General features: G+C 47.3%; 3 protein-coding genes across 3 annotated transcripts; 1 reads left to right on the forward strand and 2 right to left on the reverse strand.

Moving 5' to 3' along the window:
* Nucleotides 1-1,059: 1,059 nt before the first annotated feature.
* On the reverse strand, nucleotides 1,060-3,901 carry GL218_00900 (Adhesion defective protein 1; the record flags this gene model as incomplete). Its single annotated transcript, XM_033577347.1, has 6 exons — nucleotides 1,060-1,548; nucleotides 1,644-1,670; nucleotides 1,726-2,040; nucleotides 2,108-2,416; nucleotides 2,518-3,566; nucleotides 3,640-3,901. 6 exons carry the CDS (start codon nucleotides 3,899-3,901, stop codon nucleotides 1,060-1,062), a joined length of 2,451 nt encoding a protein of 816 aa, XP_033441778.1.
* Nucleotides 3,902-7,809: 3,908 nt separating this feature from the next.
* Nucleotides 7,810-10,428, reverse strand: GL218_00901 (Target of rapamycin complex 2 subunit bit61; the record flags this gene model as incomplete). The annotated part of the gene is made up of 1 exon (XM_033577348.1): nucleotides 7,810-10,428. The coding sequence occupies one exon, from the start codon at nucleotides 10,426-10,428 to the stop codon at nucleotides 7,810-7,812; it is 2,619 nt and encodes an 872-aa protein (XP_033441777.1).
* A 607-nt stretch (nucleotides 10,429-11,035) lies between these two features.
* On the forward strand, nucleotides 11,036-11,428 carry GL218_00902 (uncharacterized protein; the record flags this gene model as incomplete). The annotated part of the gene is made up of 1 exon (XM_033577349.1): nucleotides 11,036-11,428. The coding sequence occupies one exon, from the start codon at nucleotides 11,036-11,038 to the stop codon at nucleotides 11,426-11,428; it is 393 nt and encodes a 130-aa protein (XP_033441535.1).
* Between the last annotated feature and the right edge of the window lie 47 nt (nucleotides 11,429-11,475).

Below are 11,475 nucleotides of genomic sequence, written 5' to 3' on the forward strand. Positions count from 1 at the left end.
TTAAGGGGTTATTATGTCGAATACCTTCAGCCTTTTAGCCTTATGCCCCCCAAGTAGAGGATCCAAGTCGTATCGAAACGTCAACCTTTTCGTTATCATGCCTATTCAAGTCATTGGCCAAGATCGATAATGGAGTAATGGTTCCAAGTATATTTCAAAAATATTCTCACCCGGATATCTTCTGCTATATATCGTCCAACCTACAGTGTTCTTGGATATGGATGTCTCATATCAAAAAGTTCATGGAAATAATCACAGGTAAGGAAGCCAGTAGTATTATATTCCGCAGTTACTAAAACGAGTAGAGCTAGTAAGATATAGCGATAAATAGCAAGGATGTTCACATCTCAAGTTGATATGAGCTATACGGAGAATATTGCCAAGTACAACGAGCATCCCAGTTCGAATGAGCGCATCGTAAGATGCGTGTACTAATCCTTGTATGTAATCATATCTCGCTTGCCTCCCAAGAACTCTTGGCTTGTCCCACTCTACCCATGTCCCCTTCGTCCTGCATCTACTCGCACCCAACAGTTTTTGTTTAAACAATAAGAAAAAGACAGAAAAAGATATAGGTTGCACTGCGCATTGAAGGGCGCAATGCGAGGCCGGCTGCAATGTAAAATAATCGTACACAGGGCGGATATTTGAGAAAAGTCTGCTTGGAACTAGCAATAATTCCTCAGCACATTCATATCCGCATATAATAACCCTTTAAGCGGCTCGAATCAAATGGTACAACCGTGGACTAACGCCAATTTTTCTTTGCTTTCCCCATAGGGAACAATGGTGAAGATAGAGATATCAAGTGATTAATCTGGCCCTATCAGAAACGTCAAATCATGGGTGGGAATCGCTCAGAGCCTCCAGACCTTCCTAATCCCCAAAACAATGCAAAATCCTGAACGTCCAGCCGATGTAGTAGTGCGTATAAAGCAACCGAGCCGAGACCGAACAACAGTACGGAATTCCGTAATCAGAAGCGACGTCGCTATGCCAACTTTATTATATTTTTTTCTTCTTTCCTTCAAACGTGCCTACTCCGGAGGGTGCGAGATATCATGAAGGGTTACCCTTAGCGCGCTTCTGTAACCGAGGCGTTCCGGGTGGCTTCTTGTTGGTCATCGCAACGCCGTTTACCTGAGAGACCCCGATACTCGCGGGTGTTGGGGCGCCGTTTTCCTCTTCAGCCTTTACGGTTGAAGGCCTCCTTCGCTTGTTGCTTGCTGGACTTGTATTAGCGCTGGGTCCGCTAGAGCTTGTTCCTTGCTGACTCTGTTGTAGTTGCATGCCAGGTGCTTGCATGTGTCCCTGGGCGGGGCTGCCCATGTGAGGCGAATTGGGAAGTTGCAGATGCGCGGTAGCTGGCGAAGCGCCCATGGGGAATTGGCCAAAACTGGGAGTCCGCGGGTTAGGTGGGCCATTGCCTTGAGGTTGGCCATTCACCAACGGCTGCTGCGGGGCGTTGGTAATATTCTGGTTGACGTACTGCTCAAGTGCAGCGTAAGGGGAGAGGCCTGGATGCGAATGGTAAAAGTTGAATAATGGCTAAACAATTGCACAGGTTAGTAAGAGATAGGTAGAGTATACAGAGCCTACAATTGACTCGGTAACATATTATTTATTGGAAGCACCCAACTCACATTCATCTGTCCAACAACTTCTATGATCTAGGATATACCATGTTAGCAAAAGCACACAAACTACAAAACGAAGAGCCCGTACCTCGAGGAATTGGAACACGCCTTCTGTGAGGCCTATATTTTGTTTGACGGCTGATGGGGGTAGGTCAATATCTGGAGGTGGATTTGGTGGCGACTTCAATGTCTTCGCCTTTCCCTTTTTGCTCATCTCCGGTGACAATCGCGAGTCCTGGTTATTGACCTTGAGCCATTCTTTGACCCAGTTGTGCGCCGGTCTCGCCGCCTCGGTAACCATCTTCCTCGAGTGGTACTCCTCGTGGCTCTGCGTGACAAATTCTAATAGATCTAGTTTTTGCTCGCTATCAAACTGCGCTCGGAGTATTCCTGTCGCGACGAGCTAAATGCCAAGCCATCAGAATGTTGTTATACGAGGTTGAATATGCAGGGCAGCCTGTGTAACTTACATGAGAATTGTCGAACCAGTAGGTCAAATGCGCTTTTTGGTTCTCGATAAAATGGCAACCATTCGGCAATGGCCTATCGGTAATGCCTTTCTCGAACGTCAAATTGATCCTTCGGATACCGCTCTCGTAATGTGTATGAAAGTAGCGTGCTAGCGCAGGTTGTGTTATATCATACTGTTTATCCGCGTGCTCTTCATTGCCTGTATCACTACCAATATAAAATAGAGAGATTCTAAAGATGCCTCTCATAGAGAAGAATTGCCCGACGAAGTTATTCCAGTACGTAAGATCATCCTTTGTTCGTGGACCCTAGGTAGTGAGGCAATGTTAGTGTTTAGTCTCAAACAGGGCCAAGGCCTAGCAAGTCGAGTTCGCTAGGCGTAAAAAACAGATATATAATTAATACTGACAGTATAGGCACTGAGGTGCTCGCCGAACTGAAGCAGCTTTAAGAGGCACTGTCCCTTCATGCCGTCGTTCTTTTGCTGCTGTTGTTGGTGATGTAGTAACTGCTGCTGGATACTATTTGGCAGCTGCATATGGGCTGCCTGCAACGCCTGGGGGGTGGGTTGCTGAGGTTGGGTTTGTTGGCCGTTCGGTGGTTGTCCTTGGCCTTGTGGTTGTTGCGGCTGATTACCTTGTGCGGGATTGGGACCTTGATTCTGAGGTTGGTTCGGTTGTGAAACTGCTGGCGTTGGGGCTCTCTGGGGTCCTTGCGAGTTCGGTTGCGGTTGTTGACCTGGCTGTGGGCCTTGTTGCTGCTGGCCCGGTTGCTGCTGCTGTTGTTGCTGCTGCTGTTGCTGTTGTTGTTGCTGTTGTTGTTGTTGCTGTTGTTGTTGTTGCTGCTGCTGCTGTTGCTGCTGCTGTTGTTGCTGTTGCTGCTGCTGCTGCTGCTGCTGTCCTTGCTGCTGTGGTTGTCCTTGGGGTTGAGGTTGAGGTCCCTGGCCTTGAGGGCCTTGGGGGACCTGCTGTGCCATGGACTGTGCTATCTGCGCCTGCTGCATTTGTATCTGCTGGGCAGTCATCTGTCCGGGGTGGCCAGGCTGGTTACCTTGGTGCATCTGGTTATTCGCTTGCTGCTGGGCTTGGTGCTGCTGCATTGCCATCTGCTGTGCAAGCATATGCTGCAAGTGAATATAGTTGTCAGCGCGAAGTCTAGAATTGGGATGCTCAAAACGCGTGGGGGTGCGTGTAACTACCTGGGCGTGCTGAGGATTTTGATGTTGTCCCTGCTGAGCAAGATGCGCCTGCTGCTGCATATGGGCCATATTACCACCGACTCGCATATTTGCGTTGTTTCTCAAAGCCGAGAAATGGGCAGCCGTCATGTTACCCATATTCATCCCCTGCATATTCATAGGAATTCCCCCGTACATCTGCTGTTGCATCATCGCCTGTCTCTGTTGCAACATTCTTTGCTGCTGCATCTGGGCGATCATTTGGGGATTTTGGTTTGCTACTATGGGTTGTCAGCACGATTCGATTGTCGTCAATACGGCCTCAGGCCAGGGTAAGAAAAACTCTCGGCTTACATGCAAATTGTTGTTGTTGCTGGAACATCTGCTGCTGCTGCTGAGGGTTCAGATGTTGTAGAGCATGGGCACTAGGGCCACCAGCACCGGGCGGCATGGTTCCCATCATGGCCGCGGGATTGACCTGTCCACCGGGTCCGGACACGGCCATGTGAGCAGCCATCTGAGGAGGCATACCAGGCTGAGCTCCCGGTTGGCTTGGGTTGTGAGCCATACCCGGAGCGCCCATAGGGTGTCCTGGATGGCCAGGATGCTGCTGCATGCCTGGATGAAAGCCACCGGGTCCCATGCTTGCCATCATTTCTAATAGTGTCGACTATCCACGACGTGGATATCGACGCCCAAACGTAACCGTTGTTTCATACGCTTCAGTTCCTTTTATCCGTCGTCGCGGTCCTGATGTGATTGATCGATCGGCTTGGCTGGGAGCTCTGCGTACAGCAGTTCCTTGGATTTTTCTAATTTCCTTTTCTCGTCCTTCCACAGGCAAACACCTACAAGCTCCCCCCTCTTTCTACTGGTTATGATATGGGTGGATGCGACTTGACGCAATGCGATCGCCGATCATGAAACGTGTATACTAGTTTTTTAATAGTGTCGCCGTCGCGGTTATAAGGTTGGACTGCAAGCGTAATTCGAAGTTGGAGATGATTAGAGACATATAGATGTAGATCGCGTTGAAGTGGGTAGAATATAGAGATAATAACTGATGAGGGATGATTTCTTTAGATCCCAGAACGCGATTAGAATAGAATCTCCGGATGCGCGCTGTGCGATAGCACAGAGGTTGCAGAAATAAAATGGTTGATTCTATGTTAGCGACAAGGTACACCACCTGAGGCTCACTCTTAAAGATCGATCAGTTCATGAATATATTTTGATATGATGATCGTATGGTCGTCGCCGTCGTCGGAACAATTGACCGAGCTACGTCGCTGTTGTTGCTAGTGTCGTTGGCGCGCGTGGGTAGCCCAGCCGGAAGCAAAAGAGGCGGACGTGCACGATGCGATACAAGTGGGTGTTATTAGTTGTTGGCGTTGGCGTCGTGAGATTCGACCCAGGTACGGTATAGTACAGTACTAATCGACAGTAGATCTAAATTGCTAACACAGTGCGATTGTGGTATGATTTTATGTTTTTATGCACAGCATAAATTGGTGGATTATATTATGCTTTTAGTGTTGGCTTGATCTTAAGCGACAACGGTGAGCGATCTCTCTTTTTTCTTTTTTAATGAAGTTGCTCCTGATAATTTGTAACAACGCGGATGGCGGGTAATAGGTTAATAAAAAAGGGCAAGAAATTGGAGGAAGAAAGGGGTATATGGTAAGTAAAAGGCGTGGAAAATATTAAGTATAAGGTAACGATGGAGAGAAAAGAAGGAAGAAAAAGAGGTGGTGCTTAATGCGATAGTGGTAGAACTGTAAGTTTAGTGGAAGTAGATAAACGAGCTGGGCTGAGCCAGGTAAGGCGGTGCTATTTTGCTATTTGCAAAAAGAGGGATATGATGAATGAGATAGAATAGAAGAATATCATAAAACGAATAATGCTATTCTCCGCGCCTACGGGAAGACTTGACCCTCTGAATTAGACGCCGCTAGATACCCTGTATGTAAGTAGAGTAAAGGGGGCTTAGAGGAAGGGCTGGAACTTTGCGCGCTTAATTTTTTATTCTTTTTTCGATATGCCTTCTCGTTGGATCCGATAGTCGCGAGCGATGAAAGGGTGGTTCTTCTTCTGCTGTGCTTGTGATTACTTGGTTAGGTGGGTTCGGTAGATTTGATGCGATAATTTAGTGACACATCGTACTGAGTACTGTGTAGATAATTTAGTCTAAAAATTGTTGGTATTGAAAGTGGAGGGGGGAGAACATTTGTGGATGTAATTCCAATGGATCTTTCTCGCTATTTGGGTTGGGGGATCCAACTGACCCAATAAAGGTGGCAGGTAAACAGTGCGAGATTACCTACGCAGAGATTTAGTATGCACTAAAAGAGTACTAAATATTCCCGAGAGTATATACTGTATCCAATACACTGTGTATAATCCACGTGTGCGGTATCAGCATATGAGCTTAACTTCTTTTAAGTTTCGCTTCCTTCCCGACTAGCCCCGAGGGTCCAATAGGGGAATATATACTATCAACCGATAGGCATCTTATGTAACAGGATATACCTCTGTTGGGACTTATTTTTCAAGTGTTATAGCAAAGCGGGAGAGTATAGACTTTAACATAATAACTAGTTAAATAGAATAATGTTTTAGGTTTCTTATTCGACTTGGTCACTCAATTGATAAGTCCTTCAAAATTACCACCCTCTCATTTTGTTGCTTAGACATGTCTCTATCCTAGCTTAGCTTAGTACTTACGTTTGGCGTGGGAGAGTTGAAGCTATACTGCCTTGAGTGGCGTGTATACTTATGAATAGTGTCTCTATTCTATTAGTATAGTAGGTAAGGCACGAGCTTACAACATGTATCAGCTCAGTCGTAGCCATATCTTACTATACTATATGTCCTACAGCCTGAATAACTTAAATAGCTTGTAATGTAGGTATACAATACATATCACCCAGATTCGTGGAATATACCAGCTTAGTTGCCTTTGCCCTTATCCTGTTGAATTTGTAGAATATCCATAAAGACTATCCCAGTTAGGGATGAAGTAATTAAAAACCAAGAAGATCGGCTTACTCAATACCATTTCAAATAATTATGTATATCCATGAACTTCATGTAACTTGACAAATGATATAGAAGAAAGAGAAAGGAAAAAGGGTGATGCAGTATAATAAACATTAAAGATTGATGTAAATCGATCGCGATGCTGCACAAGATACGTATAAAAGAGAAATGACTAATACTCGGAAGATTGCGGGAGGTAGTACGACGATAAGATATTATATAAGCCCAAACGTAGCATCGATACAGTAAACGGGTAATCCAATAGCACTGTATCCATGCATTTTTATGCAAACTAGAATATGTAACTAGATTATTTTTAGTGCCCGAGTTTGACAGCAACGTCGACAGCTGGCAATTGGCAGGAACCTTAACTGAGGTCAAGTATCTTAAGCAGCACGTTTGTCTCACGTGATACTAAAATTTTCCGTCCGGCGGGGTTGATCCGTTTCCACCTCATGGGTCCCTCTCGATCCACATTAATTTTTTTTTTCTCTGCTGGCGCGACTTCAAAAGCTTCAAACGTCGCGCTCTGCTTTAGGAATTCATCTTCTTTCCTTCTCACAACATTCTTCTCTTCCTCTACCAAATTAATCTTTTGGATACCACAGTCAGAGATAGACAGATATGCTCAGATTGTGAAACTAATACCTGCGCTCGCTGCAGTGTATCTTTTTGAAAGGTTCGTTGTCCTATTTTCCTTCATCAGCAGTGCGAGAAGCATATCACTTCCGACATATTTTCCCCAATCAACAGGATGACATCCTATAAAAGTTGTCTTCTTTTCCCAACTGAATCGACCATGAACGAATTCTAGTCTGCTCGGGTTATTCTACTACGGTAGATGCCTGTTACTTGCCAGTATTATTTGTCTGACTTCCCATCACGCGATCCACGTCTTGTGGTAGCATGTGATGGGATGGATTGGGGATTATGTTGTGCCGCTGCGCTTTGCATCGCCAGATCTAGCACCTTGCTAACTCAATAATAGGGCTTCCATACCGTTTACTTTCTAGGAACGTTTTCCAAGCTTAGCCCAGGTCAGTCGAATTTTTTCTATACTCGAGATCCTACTCATGGTGTTTTCATGATGAAAATTTCCAACCACATTCGCAGTTTCCACTTGAGCTCCACTCAGAGCCTTTTGAGGAGCAGATGAAAGCATAATCCTTCCTTGGATGTCTGAACGACACCACAATTTTTATATTTTGCTAGCAATTTATCGTGTCTAAGATTTCTTACTAACGAAATTTTAGGTATCACTGTTTCATTACACATCTTTCATGAAGTTGACGTAGAGGGCGTAGATTTCTTGGAGTTTAAGACCATTCAGCTAGCCACTATATATTCAGAATATAATATGATAATGATCCAATTCAAAGCTTTTCTCGTTGCTCACCTTGGTGATGCACTCAAACCAATCCAGTGTGACCAGACGCCGTAATTCCGCCAATGATGCGTTGATACACATGCCATGTAGATCCAAAATCAAATTACCTCAACACCTTCGCGTATCCCTTCCCTTAAGAGGCCATGGTTGATAGAACTATTGTTATCCTGTCGCTTAACCCTTCCGCCAACCATACCCCTCCGGTTCCTACCAGTCCGACCTCTACCCAGCCAATTCAACTTGAGCAATCGGCCTAGCTCGGCTACCATCTTACTTGCTTCATCCGTATCGGCTGTGTTGACGCCGATGTCGACACTAGCCAATACGCTCATGCACTGAAGCATACGACCTACCATCTCCGTGACTTGCTTGCTATCCTCCACGTTCTGTTCCCGCACACTTCCTAGGATTTCCCTACCTCCGTCTCTTGTCTGCGGCGTGAAAGACCTGAGCAGACTTCCAGTACCTGTAGAGGCCCCGTCGGACACGCCGCTGCCGAAAGATACGTTGCTAATGGCACGGCTCCGAGACGGGTTCGAATCGTTGCCGAAGACCGTCGTCGAGGTTGAATTATAGCTTGCTACGCTTGGATCTAGCGACATGGCTGTCCCAGGGCGGCCCGATAACGGATCATTTGGCGAAGTCGAGAGAGATGTCATGCTGTCATTTAAGAGCGGTGGCGATGCTAACGCGAGAGAAGCGAGTGAAGACGGCAAGTGTTCAAGAGATAACCGGGAGAATATAGTCTTGAGCTTCTCGTACCGAGGAAGAACTAGGGAATCTCGATACGAGATCAGTACAAGCCTTCGAACGTTAAGGACACTCGATGCTGGTGACAAATGAGGTTCAGCATTTGATCCGCCTAGCTGGGCATTCGGTGCTGCATTAGCTACCACGCCGCCCCAGAAGTCCCGCGCCTGCTCAGGGGTCAACAAGGATCCGCTGCCGGAGAACTCTAGGTCCAACGGGAGAAATATGGCCTGCATATAAGGTAAGACACTTGTAAATGTGAAGATCCATAGCTCTACTAAAGAGGGGATCAGCCTATCCTCGGGAGTTGTGCGTAGCGTGTGGTCAAGCGAGGCAAAACCTGTCGAAAGGAGATCTCGTAGATCGTCGATAATGATATGGGCTAAACGACGTTGTATACAGTATTGAATATGCATGGTCACAACTCGGTTAAAATCCTCTACCGGCAACCGTAAATCCTCACCCTCGAAAATGACCAGTAATTTAGCCCTCAAGTACGGCCAAGCATCGTCTAGAGACATATTATGAAGCCCATATTTAACAGAATCGATAGGTTCCGGAAGGTAAGAATGCGTAGCTGCGGCTGCTGACCCGAAACTGCTAGGCCCGGGCCATTCCGTGCCAACCCCGTATGTCGATTCGTTATCGTCCTTCCGCTTCTCGCGGAGAGCACGTCCTCCGTGTCGCAAGTCTAGTCCGCTTACGCTTTTACCAATGTTGTTATTCGGACCCGGACTCGGTGGTAGGTTGAAATTATAGAGGCTTGATGGCGCGCTGGGATCGACGGGTCGGGAGTTGCTAGCAGCAGAGGAAAGTGGGAGATGATAATCATCTTTACTGCTGAGCTTATGTTTCTGCCGCGATAGAAAGTGGTGTTTCCTCTCCTTATCTTTTTCTTTGCCTTCTCTCTCCATGGTCGGGTCAACTGGTCGGATGGTGGCGGCAGATGAGTTGCCTAAGCTATAGAATGACTGCGAATCTACCAAGCTGGTTGTGCTAAAATTGGCGCGCTGTAGCGAAGCCAGAGCAGAACCAATCTTTCCGGGACTCGGCATTGGCCGTTCTTTCGCTTCACCCTTGGTATCGATCTTTTTTGGCCGAGAAAATAGCTTGACCTTGGACTTCTCGGCCTTGGCAGGCTTCTCTGAAGCGGCTAGGGGCGTGGGCGTAGGGAAAGACTGATCTGGCGGTGGTAGGCTAGGCGAAGTCTGAGGTGACCTTGGAAAGACAACATTCGCCGCGGCGGCAGCAGCAGCATGACTCCCCAACAAGCCGTTATGATACCCTTGCGCACTAAAGCCGTTATCTCGCGGGGCGCTCGCTTCGGTTAGACTTAGCATAGGAGGGCTGCGGTGACCGGTTATTGGCTTTGGGCCTGGTCTTTTTAAAGAGTCGTGGGCGTCGCTGCCGGGGAAAGGGACGGTTTGCGATCGATGACGACTATGCTGTTGGTGCTGCATCACGGCAGCCTGGGCGGCTATTTGACTAGCCGAGAGTGTCGCGCCGGCAGCTTGGGTCGGGGCTGGGGCCGAGGCTGGCGTCTGGGACTGAGACATGACGACTTGGGAGAGGTTGGATATGCTCGTGGAAGGTAATGTAGGTTCGAAATGACCTTGGGTCTGCGAGTGCTTTCTGACGTGGCCGACGCGAGTAGGAGGTAGGGTCAATGGCGAAGCGGTTCTCGACTGCGGAAGTTCGATACTAGGTCGAGTGGGACGGGAGAAGTTATGTGGACTAGTAGCATAAGAAGGACTAACAACGGGGCTCTGAGGAGCTCTCGTCTTAGAAACGGAAACAGTATCGTCATTTGACGATGTGTCTATCCTACGAATTTGAGGTCTCAAGGAAGCGGAGGAAGAGGAAGAAGACGAAGCGGCTGCGGCTGCGGCGGTGGAAGCCGAAGAAGCAGTACCGGGGAGAGGAGAGAAGCTCCCCGGTGCTCTCTGCTGGGATCGTGCTGGCTGCATTGTGTGATAGAAAAAGGTCCGAGTTCCCAAATCCCGTTACATCTTCTCCCCGAACCAGCGGTATGTATGATCGACACCCGACCCCGGTATCTTGACCTATCGATTTGCGCTCTTCAATTGCCGTACGCGGATGTAGTAGCGCAATTATGTCTCCGATTGAATAAGTACCTAGGTTTATCAGTGGCCGAGTAGTCGGTGCGGAGATAGGTGGTACTATACAATTGTAGAACTGTATAATACAGATGTGGGTTAGGTGTTGAAAAGGTTGGTTATTATAACGCCGCCGATCTGATATGAAGTTCTAATATGTACCTAACGTATTAGGTACTAGATACATAAAATGTAACATGAATGCGACATCAAACCTTAGTGTCCACGTTACGATGCGCCGCTAAAAGAGGTACCTAGGTAACATTTAGATCGAATGAAGTAGTTACTTATTGTATCCACATGGTTTTGTATTTACCTACCTCTAAATAGCACTAGCCACACACACCCCGCGCTCCTTTTACTTGCTGCCCCGCCATCATCTAAAGTTCTATAATCTCAAACTTTCACACCTGCTGCATAAAAAAACCCAAGTAAAACAATCATATATTCATCCATCATGCCGCCCCCGGCCTCTTCCCCAGCATCTTCCGGCGACAACACCTCAATAAAGAACCGAACAGTCCATCTAAAAGCCACATATTCCAACTCCAACTCCTCCGACTCTTCGATATCATCAGCCGAAGCCTTTACACTTTCGACACCCCTCTCTCTCCCCGAATCCGGCATTACAGACCACAAAACGTCATACCTACGCACCTTGCGTGAAGCAGTGTCCTCTCTTCAAGACAATGTGAACAGCGAACTGACAATGCGCATGGAAAAGGAGACTCGCGAAGCGGCTGTCACTGGGGATAGCAAAAAGGGTGGGAAGAGCATTGCGGCTGCTGGCGTCGACGAGGCGATCGAGGAGGAGAATTATGGGGAGGAAGTAGTGGAAGATGATGAATAATGATGGCTGGATGCTCGACTTAGACATTTGCTCGAGACTACTCTTCC

The sequence above is a fragment of the Daldinia childiae genome (assembly GCF_008694065.1).
Source record: "Daldinia childiae strain JS-1345 chromosome Unknown Scaffold1, whole genome shotgun sequence".
NCBI classification, from domain to species: Eukaryota; Fungi; Ascomycota; class Sordariomycetes; order Xylariales; family Hypoxylaceae; genus Daldinia; species Daldinia childiae.